General features: G+C 47.8%; 1 protein-coding gene across 2 annotated transcripts in view; it reads left to right on the top strand.

The window, feature by feature from the left end:
- The window catches only part of LOC149356291 (plexin-A2-like), a 32543-nt gene extending 19786 nt beyond the window's left edge, over positions 1-12757 (top strand). Inside the window, exons 2-7 of one of the 2 annotated variants that reach the window (XM_089577763.1) lie at positions 146-1340; positions 2764-2949; positions 4513-4644; positions 5787-5957; positions 11518-11669; positions 12536-12757. In XM_089577763.1, coding sequence (XP_089433889.1) covers positions 183-1340; positions 2764-2949; positions 4513-4644; positions 5787-5957; positions 11518-11669; positions 12536-12689 — 1953 coding nt within the window. In that variant the 5' untranslated portion in view covers positions 146-182 and the 3' untranslated portion in view covers positions 12690-12757. The remainder of the gene's footprint in view (positions 1-145; positions 1341-2763; positions 2950-4512; positions 4645-5786; positions 5958-11517; positions 11670-12535) is intronic. The other variant, XM_089577764.1, reaches the window with a different exon arrangement.
- Positions 12758-15619: the final 2862 nt, after the last annotated feature.

The raw sequence follows: 15619 nt of genomic DNA, 5'->3' as shown, positions 1-15619 counted from the left end.
GGCTTTCCTGTATAGGTGGTTTCGTACTCATTTATTCCGATTTGATGTCCAGACCTGAAATGAAATGCTTGGGCTGGACACGAGGAAGAGAAGGGTTGAGTGCAAAATGCGCTAATTGTTTTTAAACCTTTTCCTTGCCTTATAGGTACGGCCAAGACTTCTGCAATCGTTTTCTGTCGGCTATGACATTCAGCGACTGTTGTGTTCGTCGCAGTTGCGTGATGGCGCGCCGCGTGAAATCGAGATGGTTGCCAGCGTCGCTACTGCGATCCATGACGCTGCTGGCGTGCATAGTGAGTGGATGCGCTGTGGACATCAGAGAGCTCCAGGCGCCGGGAGGACCTCTGCAGAACGTGCTATACTTCACAATGGCAGAGAAAGGCGATGTATTAGTGGTGGGCGGACGAAACGCCCTTTACAAGCTATCCACGGATAATTTCTCGCTCGAAGCTACTTACACCACTGGACCTGAAAGTGACAGTCTGCAGTGTCCTCCCCAGCCTCTGGACTGCAGTCACAACAGGACGGTTACGGATAATGACAACAGGGTTCTTCTGCAGCTGGGCACTCTTCCCATCGTGCTGGCCTGCGGAACCACCTCTCAGGGCTTGTGCTATCTGCACGCGCCCTTGCGTGACTTGAAGATCACCAAACTCATGGACAAGCAGCTGGTAGTCAACTACGTCGCTTCGAAAAAGAGCACCGCCGCCTTTTTCGGTACAAGCGACAATAGCAGGGCTGTACTCTTCGTCGGGTCCACGTACGACGGCAGGCCCTTGGAGTACCACCCTTACGCTGTGTCTGCCAGGGTGCTCAAACAGGCGGATTCTTTTAGCCTTCGCTCGGCGGACAGCACGGAAATGTCCTTCGTAAACGTCATCGAGCGTTTCAAGAAGTCCTACTCAATCCATTACGTGTACGGTTTCAGCCACAACGGGTTCGCTTACTTCGTCACGGTCCAGAACAAGGGTGCCTCCCTGGAGACTTTCGAGACTCGGCTCGTGCGCGTCTGCGAAAACGAAGGTTCGTTCTTCACGTACACGGAGATCCCCATAGGGTGCCCCAAAGGTGACGGGCTGCGGTTCACAATCGCTACCAGCGCCTCCCTCGGGCCGTCGGGTTCGGGAGACAAGGTACTGGCCGTGGCTTTCGGAAGTCCTTTCGATGGCCGCTCGGACGTCAACGACCCGAGTCTGGGCTCGGCTCTGTGTTTCTTCGACATGGCTCGTGTCGAGGAAGTGTTCCGCGAGACGGTCGTGAGCTGCAACGAGGCCAAGAACGAAGCCAAGCTGTCACGCCTCTTCCACGACGACCGGGAGGAGTTGAAGTGCGCGCGTTACGTGAGTGATGTCGTGTTCATCCTCTCGTTTGCTTTAGCTTTCTGTTAAGTTTCTCCTTACATCGGTAGCCTTGCATTTAAGCACTCCACACTGTTTTGGCAGCAGCAAACGATCCTTGAACTTATGTTTTGAGTCTTCGCTTAGGTATAGAAGAAGTACATACCAGCTGATTTTTTAAAGGCTACAGATTCTTCGCAGTGGACATTAAAACTCCCATGAAAGTCCTGCAGATGTTCAGGACGTCTGCATGATGGTTAAGGGAGATCCAGTGACCATTGGACTATTTTAAAAACTTGCGGGAGGTGTTCAATCCCGCATTGCTTGGGAACCGCAACCTGAATTTCAATAGCATCACCGCTGGCTGTGTCTGAAATAGCTACCTACCAGTCCAACGGCGCATCGCTTAACAGGAGCGCCACTGCGCTATACTGGTATGAGTCGGAAATGGAATCGAATCCGAATTGTAGTAGATTGGAGAGTGAAAGACAATGGACTGAGAATCGAAATAGAATCATTACTAAAATAGAATCAGAACTGGAATTGATTGACGAGCGAAAGAAGAATGCATGCTCTCGCGTTTCCTCCTCTTCAATCCAATTTATCGCCCCTATTTTTTTTATTGTAGATGTTAGGGGGCTAGATTATGTCGCGAAATTCAAGTACGTCAACGTTGAAGGTGAGCCCGGTGTTTAAATTTTCTTAATCACCAATCTTGTTCGAAATATAGAACGTCAGAAATAGGCATTTGGACGTTTGTTGAGTTGGCTTTTCCATGTAGCATATTTATAAAATGGTGTCACTGTCACGGTATCGTCGCCGAAATCAAGGTAACTTCTTCTACATCATCAAATACACTAACGGCGTTCGTATTTAATGCATAAGGAATGCGAGCGACGCCATTTTCTAAATATGAAAAAGTGGTAAAGCCAACTCTTCGATCTTTGAAATGCGTATTTCTGACGTTTGATATTTCAAACCACAATGCCGATTTAAAAAAATTAATAGAGCTCACCTTCGATGTTGGCGGCCTTCAATTTCGCAATATTACCTTGCCTCTGATATCTAAAATTTAAAAAATGATGAGTTAATTTTAGTTAATTGATCGCTTAATTATTGAGCTCTGTCCCGTACCAAATGTCCACCTTGCTGTATAATACACCTGCACAGACCGCACCGCCGTATCTCTGTTTTTGAGATAAAAACCTGTAAACTCTAAAAATATCACCCTATATTGGACAGCTACTGTAACAGAAGACCTGTACATATTTAGGTATCATGATTAACGTTATCTTTGGGGTCTAGCTTCAGTACATGTGGTGGAATGGTGAAGAAACGTCCAATCACTTGAGCTGTTTGTGGCTGCATGAGGTAGCAGGCGAGTATGCGCGCGATGCTGAGATGTTGCGCTGCGTCTCATTCTCAGGAGCCAACCAATGCCGAATCCGCCTTGTGCTCTCCTGGCTTAAACTACTACGTCGAACGCATGCGTCCACTCGACGGCAGAGCGACCATCAAGCTGAACGAGAGACTGGCTACTTCCGTCACTGTCATGCAGCAAAACAACACCACTGTCATATGGGTGGGCGACAGCCAGGGGTTCCTCTACAAGGTACGTGAAGAATTCTTTTTTTTTTTTTCTGAAAAGGTGTTTGTCACGCATGCGCCGTTACAAAGCGGTGACTCGCCGGCAGTGATCAGAACGAGCAGCTCGCTCTTTTTAACATTTTTCCATCAAGTTCGCAATGAACGCGTGTCCAGAGTCACAATTTCACGACTCGAATAGCTCTTAAGCTAACCTCTGATTGGGAACAATGGATTTTCAACTGCGATCAGGTTGATTTTCGAAGTTGAGTCAATAGCTGGGGAAAACATCTAAAATTTATTGCCCAGAGTTCACATGTGCTGCGTTCGCAGAAGCACTGTAATTCACGTAGGGATATGGCTGAAAATCACATCTCCCTTCACCATTGGAGCATGTGAACGAAACTAGTTGACTTTGATTGAGAGGCTGTCATCCATTAACGAGAAATGGTACACCGGAATGGTAGCATGAACGGAGGAACAGAAAACTCAGGCATATGAGAAGCACAAAATATCCACCATTTGGACCGACTGCTCCCAGCGAAACCTTTCCCTCGTCTGCCTTTCATGGTGACCAGGTCTGTGCGCATCTCCATCGTACGAAACAAACATTGGGAGTTAGCGTTTAAACGTGTACCTCAAGTGGAACAGCTGTATTATAAAGGCTAAAATGTTGGCACCAGGTTGGGTGATGACATTTTTTTTCGGTTCGATTTGCACGTGTATTCAACTAGTACGTATCTTATGACAACTACGTTCTCTAACACATTCGAAGCTTGATGACCGCAACGGTGAACGCGGGTCTTGTTTGTATGGCTGTCGGCCCTCCTTCTGCATAACCTGTTGCTTACTGTATGATCAAAGAAAGTAATAAACCATGTATCGATTGAGTTAGCACGGGAACAACAATCAGATACACAGACTTTGTCTTCTGTGCTTTGTTTCGTGCAGGTATTAAAGCTTAAAATGTCGCACTAGCCTACATGTAGTCCTATAGTTTATGCCACGGCACATCGATGCTTTCTCACGCAAATATCAGAACACCTGTTCTGATATTTGTTCTGAGCTGCCTGCACCTGTTGCGAACAGGTGCAGGCAGCTCGCGCTACCAAGTCCACTGTGGAAACGTCACGCAGATGCACACAACAGTCTTGCGAGGAACATGGCGATGCTTCATCATCATCATCAGCTTGACTACGCCCACTGCGGGACAAAGGCCACTCCCATGTGCCTCCAATTAACCCTGCCCCTTGCAAGTTGCGGCCACCGTATTCCCCGCAAACTTGTTCTCAGCTGCCCACCTAACTTTCTGCCACCCCCTGCTTGCTTTCTCTTGGAATACACTCCGTTACCCTCCGTTAAGGACCAGCGACGCTTAGGGAGCACTTTTTGGAAATGTCCTAATGGATTTAAAGTGAACGAAATTTCTTTGAAAGGTAATATAAGGTCGGCGATCGCTTCTGCAAATGTCTTGGAATGAAATCGACTCACCGGTTGAAAAAGCATGTATTATGCGCCTGTTTTTTTTTTTTGCGCAGAAGTGACGAACAGAAGTGCTGCAAGCGTTTTATTCAGATCCCCTTTCTTGCAGTATGTGCTGGAGGGCGATTCGCCAAAAATGCTCTTCTCGAAGGACCTCTCGAATGGCGGAGGCGTAAGTGTTGAGAAGAGCACAGCTGTGGACGGCAACGGGACGTACGCCTACTTCTTGCTGAGGGACAAGGTATGCACCTCCGTGATTTGTATGCGAGGCCGTCTCACTAGCTCTTTTTCACACGATTCTCTGAATACTAATTACGCCACTGTGAGCACTATGCTGTAGAACAGGTGCATTGTGTTGCAGTGCACCCCGCTTGCGGTTTATTCAGCGATTTTAAGACAATTGGCAGTGAGAGCCAACTGTAGGCTAGATTCAGTATGCTTTGAAGTTACGAGTTGCGCTCGCGCCAATTTGCTCTGCTCTTTGTTCGCAAGACATCATCTATAGTTCTTAGAAAGCCCTTATGAACGATTGGTATAAAAGCCATCTAACTTTATATTGTTACAGTTCAAACGGAGTTGCAGAAAGATATGTTGACTGCGATAGCTGGCAGCGTGTTTTGAGAAGGTGCAAATGCAATAAGAGTTGCTGTATAACGTTGGCCTAAGTCTGAAATGGGCTTGAGAATCCATCGGCCAAGAATTGAAACACAAATTCCATACGCAAGTGAAACAACAGGCACGGACTTGACAGCTGTCAGTTCCTTTCATAATCAGCGTTGATATGTGTATACAAACAGCCGCTTAGCTGCAGATAAGCGCATTTCCATTATGGTCCGAAGCTTGTCGCGTATGCTATGACGTCTCAGAGGAAACGGCGATTGACTGAAAAGCCAATCATGGACATCTGGCCCGTAGGTTGTATCGTGATATTACGCTATTAGTAAACGCATACCAGCTAAAATTAATCCATGTGACACAGATCAGAAGGTGGTAAAGTGATATGTGGTGTAGCAGCCGCCGCGGTGGCTTTGTGGTTATGGTGCTCGGCTGCTGACCCGAAAGACGCGGGTTTGATCCCGGCCGCGGCGGTCGCATTCCGATAGAGGCTAGATGCTAGAAGCCCGTGTATTGAGCGATGTCAGTTCACTTAAAAAAAAAAAAAACAGGTGGTCAAAATTAACGCAGCCCTCCACTGCGGCGTCCCTCGAGTCAAGGGACGCCGCAGTGGAGGGCTCTGGCTATGATCATAGCTTGAGTCGCTTTGGGACGTTAAACCACATAAAACCAAACCGATATGTGAAGTGTATTCGATTAGCACCTTCGACGCCGCAGACTTTCTGCCGTCAAAGAAAGCGATCATGTTTCACATGTTCCGATGCGCAGGTGGTGCGGTTTCCCGTCGGTTCGTGCAGCATCTACAGCACCTGCTCGCAGTGCATGCGCAGCAGCGAAGACCCCCTGAAGTGCGGCTGGTGCGCAGGCCAGTGCGCACATCGCAGCGAGTGCAGTAGCGAGAAGTTCAGCGATACCCACTGCCCCATACACCTGGACGGCGTGAGCAAAGCAGCCTCTTCTCTCTCTCTCTCTCCTCGTGTACGAATATATGAGTAGCGCACGAAAGGAGACGCTTGTTTCCCATCAAGTCGTATGAAGTAACATCTGTCTGGATCACTTATGACCATCTGTGATCACTAGGGCCCGGAAATTTAGGCACTAAAGAACCACGAAATAGGTAGGCCTCTAGGCTATAAAAAGTATTAAAATAGGCGCTATAAAGCAAAGATAGGCGCTTTGAACATAACTCTTTTATTAATACAAGATTTGTAGTCAAGCACGGAGCATACCCAGTCCTCAATTCAAGCACGCCACAATAAAGCAGATTCTCAGGTTTTCGAAGTTGAAGGTCCTTCGGTTTTCGCTAAGCATAGCTTTGTACTTTGAAAATGTTCTTTCGACGTCACTTGAAATTAGTGGCGCGAACCTAAAACATAAGAGTTCACAGGGGCTCAGGCCTTAAGGCGATGTGGCCGTATCGTCTCCGCGCAGAAGGTTTCCGATTTGGCAAATTGTTTCCAGACATCTATTTCTTGCTACCAATTGCTGCATCTTTGTAGAAGCAGTAGCGCCCTTTCCTTCCAGTCCCCGGCGTGCTGCTTCTACTTCTTTGACTGCCTTCAGTGATCCACCTAATACCACACTTTTCCAGCTTTGCCATCCTTTCCGTCAATGTGAGAAGTTTGCACGGATGTATGTCAGGTCTCCTTTCAAACTCGCCTCTTCGAACATAGCTCTTGCATTGATCACACACGCAGCGTCATCCTTGATTTCCTCAAAGACAGTTTTAACCCATTAAATGTTCCGTGCATAATTGCTGCCTTTATCCATGTTCTTCATCAAGTCAAAAGAGCCTTTGGCGGCAGAGGAATGTCAGGTGCTGTGACGCGGACAACAGCAATTCCTGACAGAGATTTAAGAAACATCTGTTTTGTCCTATATATACAAAACGTGAGGAAAAGAGAGCCGGACACATTCGGCGACACGATGCAATGCATGAACAACACAGGTCAGGTGAACCAATTTGTATAAAAGCGTCAGTCCCTTTCCTGTCTTGCACATAGTGGGATCATCAGCACCCGAGTGATGGTGTGCTAATTAGGTAGCACTTCGCCCACATATCGCGGGTTCGGGCCGGAGCAAGCTGAGGGCACTGCCAGCGTTTGGTGCGCGCCTGCGCTCTCGCTCCGAAGGAAGGAAGGCGCAGTTATTCGAAAGCACAAGTGTTTATTACACAGTAAGCTGCATTAAATAACACTGCACTAATCCCCAGACCTCGGTGCAACCCATAGCCCCGCCGCAGCACCCGAAAGCGGGCCCGCAGAGCCATGCGCGCACAGCAAAGGCTACATACGCGCGTGACAGCACAGCTAAGGGCGATCGCATGCCGCGCGGCCAACCAAATGGTTAAATCGCGCGCAGCGCAACACGAGGGAGGATGGGGTATACGCGGAGCACATCTTGACGATGCAGGTCGCACGTCGATGGCTCGTCACCGGCAATGGCCCGGCGATGACGGAGAACCAGCCAAATCAGGCCCTCCCGAATCCGGAGCGCGTCGGCGCCGCACAGGCGGGCCGCACGACTCCTGGGGTTCGGGCCTGGACTCAAGCATACATGCTAGGTGCGCACGTTAAAGCACCCGCGCTCTTGGGCTCCCGGCAAAGGCCCAGGCACCCGGGAGCCAAACTCTACGCACCTTTCTGCTGCCCGAGTCGGTGGCGATCTCCCCGTTCATTTCCCGCTCGGGACCTCTCGCCGAAACAACGCCCCAACTGTCACTCGGAGTGACCCAATGGGGACGCGAGGTCGAAGCGGGAAGAACGGAAGGGAGGGTGATTTACTGCGGTTCTCGGAAGTGCTTCCCTTGCAAGAGAGGACAAGTAGCGCGGCTGCCCACATTCCCCTTGTGGACACCCCACGGCGAGCGAAACGGCAGAAGCGGGCGCACACTCGGGTAGCTCAAGAAGCTCAATCCCCGCAACATGTAGGATGCCCCATCCATGACGAATAAGAGTACCTTCTCATCCTGGATATTTCCTGGCCATAGGAGCTTCAGAAATGAAGTGAAAAGACGCGTTATTGTTGAATGGCTCACTTTTTCAATAATATCTTCGTTCAGCAGGATTGCTCGTCCTGCTTTCTCTGGGCTCAACGTTTGAACGATAAAGTTGGTCACATACCGTCCGCTAGCGTCCGCGTTTTCGTCGACTGACACCCAAATGTAGTTGTCCCCAATTTCATCACTGATTTTGGCGAGAGTATTCTCGTAGCTCACTTTCACGTACCTCTTACGAAGCGTTGATTCAACTGGAACATACTGCTTGATTTACTTTTCCAGAAAGCTCCGAAGATCTCTGTTGGTTCGTTCCCACAACGGGATATCTGCCGCCAAAAATGCTTGACGCAACTCTTTGCAAATGACGATGCCTTTGCTGTCGAACTGCACGTGAAAACCTCTGCCAGTAGCAGCTGCGATGTCCCCTCTTTCGTTTGCTTCAAGTTTGCAATATGCTTGTTGGTAGCGACGTGTTGCGCTACATGACATTGCTTCTCACTTGATGCTGAAGTTTCGCACGCTTTGCAGAAAAACACAGTTCTATCAGTTCAAAATCTCCGAACTGCGAAACCGACTGCCTGCAACCAGCGCCTCTCGAATCCTTTTCTTTCGACATGTCATTACGAAATAAAATGGAGGGCGCTGATGAAGCAAAGGTTGTGAGCCCGTTCCAAGTCAGTGTCGCGTGTAGTGGAAGCGGCAGGCAGGCAAAGCAGCGGCCATTCTCTGCGGAGCGGTAGGCGGCCGAGAGTCGACCGAGCGACGAGCGAGCAGTGAGCGCGCGAGTGTGGGAGTCTTGCACGCGTTGAGGCGACGGTCCCCGGTTGGACGGAGCGTGTTGAGGCGATGGTCCCCGGCTGGACGGCGCCGGTTTGGATGTCGGGTTACACTCAATGAGATTATATAACCTGTTTGGTTGCGCCAATCACACTTCGAGGAAAACGTTTGGAGAGACCCGCTCCTATTGTGCGTACATCGGCGCGCCCATTTCACAATACTGTCTCAAAATTTAAAAACGGCACCAAAGACCGTAATGCCGGATTCAGGCATTTGTAGGGAACAAGTGCGGTTAAATAGGTAGTATTCTCAAAAAATGACAAAAAGGCAGGCAAGTGCAAAAATCCCCCGTTTAGGCATTTTAGGCATGTTTAGGCAAATGCCTAAAGTTCCGGGCCCTATGATCACGTACGACCCTGGCGGGTTGTAACTGAGCGCGGCAAGGGGTACAATAACAGTGTAGAAAAGGCAGAATCGTACCCGACAGATGGAGCCGCGGCTTAAGCAGTGGTCGTGGTGGAACGTGTTCCAAACGTTGCTCGCACCGGTATTTCGTTTCGCAGCAACGTCGACATGTGGCGTATCGACTTTACTGCGACTGCGAGGAAGGTAGAGAAAAGGGGGAAAGCGGGCGCGAAGGCTTTTCTGTGAGAGAAGCGAAACAGAAGGAGTAAGGGTAGAGAAAAGCTGAGCGCCTGTTGCTTACAGAAATTTCTCTAGACAGTCTATAGACTGCCCACAGACTTTTGCAATAAAGTCTGCACTCTGTAGACTGTAGTTGTGCGCCTTTCCTTTCGTCAAAATCAACGGGCCGGGATGCAACGCCGGCTCCTCGGTTGCTGCAACGCGGTTTCACCGGCTCCTCCTCTGACGTCATGCCAGATGGCGCGGCGAGCAGCGCTGCCAGCTGCGGCGGTTTAGGCAACGGCTCAGCTCGCGGTGTGGCCACCAGCCACAGCGAAACGGCGAGAATACGGCCAATGTAGCTCTGGCTACAAAACAGCTTTTACGCGAGACAGAAGAAAGTTGAGGCACGGCGCTGACAAGCAACCACATTATTGTACATCCGTCAGTTATATATTTCTCGTTCGCATAGGAAAGGGAAGATACGCAGAAATAAAAAAAAAACAAAGAAACACGTAGTGTTATTGAGGGTGTGCAGACCCGTGCGTCTCTCCTTTTTCTAACCTTCGTGGCTTTGTTAACTGTGGGTGTGGCTGTTATTGTTTCTCTTTTGCCCGCGTGACGTCCAACAATCGGGGAGCATTTGCTTGTTCTTAGTTTGTCCTGAGTTCTTTGCTATGTTTCGACGTTCCCGCACACGCGCCTGTGAAGAGCGTTGCTTTTGCTCGTCGTCAACGCATCTCACGGAATCGTCACCGGGAACCACCGGAGCGGTACAGCACTTGGGTCGTACGAGAGAGGCGAGCAGTCTGCGCGTCTAACAATTCCTGATGACGCGTGCGCACGCAGATACTAGTGCGTTTCCCGCAGCAGTTGTCGATGTTCCTGCACTGCACGAGCACCCGGGCCGCAGGAAATGCAATGCTTTCTCGTGGCAGTGACTCAGCTTCCGTATTTCCGCGGCGGTTGCCGCCGGTCAGTGGAAACGTGAATTATTTTCGAGACGGGCGCATTCCAAAGTCGTTTCCCCTCCCCTTCGCCCCCCTCCCTTTTATTTTTATATTGTCGTAACGATCGAGGTTTCACCGTATTGCTGAATTCTCCACGTTTTCCGCATCTTCAGCCACACTTGAGGGAGTGTGCTCGAAACCGCGGGTTATTTGAGTAGAATGAAATTTCACCATTGTAATCGTCGCTTGTGTTCAGAAAGAACTGAGGCGAGTTTGTATTTTACTGCAGACGGGCACTACGCTAAAGGAAACAGGCCTATATTCAGCCGCCGCTGTGTGTTTTTTTTTTTTTTTGGCCAGGGCGCTCTCAGCGCAAAAGGGCGCTCTCAGCGCTATTGTGCGCTCTCAGCGCACAATAGCGCAAAAGGAACACGACGGACGGAAGGGAAACGACGGCGTCCCTCGTGTTCCTTTTGGGCTATTGTTACATCATGAAGGTTATCCAACTTGCCCAACTTTCGGCTGCGCTTTGGGTCGCTGGAGGCAAGGTTACCGGTTTGATTACTGGTCTCCTAGGCAACCATGTTCCTACCGGAGCAGGAGGGTTGTTGACTGTATTAAGATGTAAAAAGTTACTGTGCACTAGTAGAGCGGCGGAAAGTCCGATACTATGCACGGTCGAAATTATTCTGAAGTCCCTCATTATGGTTTTGACAAAGACAGTATACTGTCGCTGAAAATGAATCTTTTATAAGCTAGAAAATGTCAGAAAATGAAGCACAGGTGTCGCCACTCCCGGCCGTTTTCGCAACCAAAGGGGGTGCATCGAGACAGTTTTTTTTTTCGTTCGGATCCCTGAGGCTAGGCAGCACCACCATCCACTTCGAAATGGTGATCACGGAGTCCTTACGGTATGGGCGTCACAAAATTGAATTGCGTGGCAGAACAAAAATTGGATGGTTTGTCCCCCTTTTAAAAGTTCGAGAATGACATCTCGTGGTCCCATGTGCTGGTAACGTACGGAGCATGAAGCTCCGTACGTATGTACATACGTGCTTACCTTTTCAAGACACCAAACCAGAAACTTCGCGACAGGTTATAGTCGGAGCCTGTTGAAGGGGTTCGAACCACCTCCTACGGCATTCTGCAGGAGGTGTATCCCAACAAGGGCCCCTCGACCGGCGGAACCCTGCTCACGTTCCAGGGTGACAATTTCGGATCGCCGGGCCTCGGGTCTTCCAGCAGCATCAAGATCACAGTGGGTGGCCGCGAATGCTCCCTCTTCCACTGGAACTTCACGCTGTCAGTACTCTTAACAAACTCACTTTTAAATACGTGACGTGTGGGCATACAAGCAGAGTTGGCACTTTAGCCTTTTCTAGCTGTTGCGTACAAGCGTCAAGACAAAAAAAAAGAAATTGTTTCACAGCTATTGAGTGGCGGCCGCAGCTGGTGCCAAATATAAAGCGTGGAAGCCACATACTTTACGCATGTTTCAATGCTAATACTTGTTTTCAAGTTTTGGTGCGTAGTTTTTGATATAAGAGGGAAGTTTTGTCGACTTATGGGTGTGGGTGTGTTTTGTGAAGTAGCCGCGATTTAAATTCGCTTAATTTGAACAGAATTCGAGGAAGCTGGGTGGATATAGGTCGGGTCGTTGGTACTAAAGAACGGAACGACACTACGAGCAGTGGGCAAGTGTGGTAAAAGGAAAAACGTTCTGAAAGGTATGCGGAAAGCCTCACAGAGTCAGACTGTTGCTGTTGCCTTTTGTGAGGAAGGACAATTTGGCTGTGCCATTGTTGCTGTGAATTTTTAGTTTTTTTAGGGAGAAAAAAATGAATATATTTTGCGTATGCTGCTTCATCGCGTCATCTTTGCAACTGGGAACTTCTCCTGAATTGCAGCAAAATTTTGGTTTAAAATTGCAATATTGCTTGTGAACTCGTAGGAGATTTCTTAGCCCACAAAGCACGCGCCTTTAATGTTCAGCGAGGCTCGTCGAGATATTCTCGATGCCACGGCATTTTTTGCCTACAGCACAGAAATTGGCACTGCGCCTGTACTGTTCTCTCAAGTGAAGTATGATGTAAGTGCGAAAACTTTGGCGTGCTTGTCCAAGCTTTTTTAAATCAGTGTCGTGACAAGCCTGCTCTTCTTCCTTGCAGGGTACAATGCAAGACCCCTCCCGGTCAGCATGGTTCCAAAGCGGACATCGTGATATCTGTGAATGACACACACTGGGACAAGGAGAAGAACTATGATATCGAGGATAGCCTAACAATTTCTTCTGGCTTCGAATACGAGACAGTAGAGTGGTAATACATGCATACAGCATGCATGCAGTGTTACACTCCACAAGCTGTCATTTGGAGCATTAAAAATGCATGTTCGTCAATTTGTAGCATCATGTGGAAATATGTTTCTGCCTCAAACACAAACATACAATATAAAGAAATTTCAATAATTGCACTGTGACCCGATACATTTAGAAGCACCAGCTTTGTGCAGCAACTTACACTCAATCTAATGCATCAATTACTGGTATGATTAACATATGTATTAAAAAGATGCACATAATGCGCCATTACATCATCATCATCAGAGTAACAACGTCCACTGTAGAGCAAAGGCCTTAAATATCTCACCAACTAACCCTGTTCTGTGTCAGCTGCAGCCATCCTGTTCCTGCAATCTTCCCAGTCTCATCTGTAAACCTAACTTTCTGCCACTTCTCTTAGAATCCACTCCGTTACCCTTAAGCACCAACGGTTATCTTATCTTCATATCTTATCTTCGACTAGGATGTCATTAACATGTGTTTGTTCCCTCGCCCACTCTGCCCGCTTCTGGTCTCTGGCTCACTGCGTTTTAACTTAAGGTGAACCCGTTTCTTTAGCCTCAATGTTTCTGCCCCATAGGTGAGTACCGGAAATGTGCAGCTGTGACATATTTTCTCTTGAAAATAGACATCCTCAACAAAAAACACACATCTCTGCGCATGAAAAGATGCAAGGTAAAACGCAGTGATAAACAGCAGACGCGTATCTTACAAGATGGGAGAACAAGCAGCAGCACTGAAAACCATGCGAAACAATGGTAAAACTATCTTTCTCCATTGCAGCCAGATTTTTGATGGCTAAAACAGTTTTGTTCAAAGCACACATAAAATACACTCATCGTAAACGGAAAACCTTGAGCATGATCCTTGACAATAATGCATTACGAAATTCCTTGCAGATAGCATAGATGAGACACAGCCGTGCCTCTTTAATATAGATACTTTGTTTCCCCGAGAAAAACTATCCGTAAAGCGAGTCATCTGCAATAACAAACCGCGAAGAAACATGAATATTCAGAAGAAAAATAACCAGCTATGCATAATGTCTGCTTCGGAGCATAGTGATGGCTATTGCAGAAGAAATCAGACATAACTTTTTAACCTATAAGCCCATTACCCTTGTCGCCATGTGCTTCAGATAATGGGGTGCAGCTTGACGCGCCTAGTAATAGACTGCCATCCCATCCTGAGTGCATGTGAGCACTCAGTCGGCTGACAGGAGCTCAGTGGGGCTTGCATGCATACATGCATGCAACACGGAATATGGTAAGCGTACCAACTAGATAGTATTGTATTGTAAAGCATGAAACCACTAAAGAAAAGGGCCATCACTGAGTCATTCGCACTTTTTCACTGCATTGCTGTGGTGCCCTGCATTCGAAACGCAGGAAATAAAACATCTAGTTGGGGAGGTAAAGATTATGTTCTCATCACCGTCCATATTAACGAGACAAAACTAAATTGGCCCGATGGACCCTGCATTTTCCCCCTATACATTGTCCGCACAATAAGTTTCCATATTAACCAAGCGTAAATACATTGTAAAAGTTCGTTCACCACAAAAATTGTCCAAAAAATTGAGTCATCCATATTAACGGGGGTCGTCTTAGAGAGGTACGACTGTAAACTTCATATAACAATTCATATAAGTGGTGCACTGCCTGTTGATGAAGTTTCACGGCCCTGCTCACAGATGTTTAATTCACGAAGCCTCCAGAACCATCATGTCAGACAAAGAGCACAAGTAAATTTCTCCATTGCACTTAATGGCCATACACTTCCTCATGGATGATGCAGACACCTTTGGATTCTACCTGCACAAGCGTGAAGCTGCTGGCACTGTTGACACTGGTCAGCAGGTTTTTTTTTTCGCTCTGAACACCTCAATCGTAACATTAATGTTTGCTCCTTGGTGATCACAAACACAACTCTTTTCTGTGCAACAGCGAACATGATCAATACCTAGAATGCCCCCAAATGTGGGCCCAGACTTCACAAAGGAATTACATCGTCTAGACTTGTCAGGGACAGCTGTGCAAAAGCAGAAATGACCTAGGCTCATCTTTTTGTAACGGACTTTACCATTAGCTGTCATCCCTTTGCCATAAAGTACCAGTGAGGCGACTTTGGTATTCCTTTGTCTCAAGCTGTAACCCTTTACTAGAGTCCAAAATTGACTACTTATGTGGCTTTCTCTTTGACTTGGGGATGCCGACAGAAGGCAAAACTTATCAATGATTTGGTTTTCTGCAAACCTTGTCCCATCAAAGAACTTCCCCAGCTTTACATTCATTGATTCAAAAGGGTAAAGTGAGTATCCCCATAGGGGGCCCACTGGTTTACACTATCAATGAGATGCGTAAGCATGATGAGCATTATATGTCATGCACTCCTTACCGAACAAACCTTCATATTCTTTTAATAACTTCTTCATTTTTGTTCTCAAGATCCTGATTGCCTCCATAGAAATTGCGGGAGCCAACATGCAGTGCATCATTTCAACAAAATTCATCCAGTTGTAGTTTTTTGTTGGGAGATAGCCGGACAGGAGAACAGGAGAGAAAAACAACAGCCAGTTTCTCTATTCTGACGATTTCCACCGTCTCACTTCAGACAATGGGCAGGGCAAGCGAGACTGCTCCCATGTAGGAGACATATGTTAACGAGCTTAGCACTTAGCTCCTCAATGTACTGACACATTCGAAAATTTCTGCAGTGTTGTCTTTACGAAGCCCGAGCAAACGGCATGGACGTAATCAACAACAAAGCTGCAGCTGAAGCTGAAAAAAGTGAGCATACTTAGAATACTCAGCCCCCTTCACACCGCAGCTGGCTTGCTTTGGGTGAGTTTTTGCCTTGTTTGCATGTTTGAGAAAGGACTCGTGTATTCTGAGGACTGGAGCACATGAAC

Source organism: Amblyomma mixtum, chromosome 3 (genome assembly GCF_055824585.1).
Source record: "Amblyomma mixtum isolate Tamu chromosome 3, ASM5582458v1, whole genome shotgun sequence".
Lineage (NCBI taxonomy): Eukaryota > Metazoa > Arthropoda > Arachnida > Ixodida > Ixodidae > Amblyomma > Amblyomma mixtum.
The sequence above is the reverse complement of the archived record's forward strand: the minus strand, read 5'-3'. Positions and strand labels throughout refer to the sequence as shown.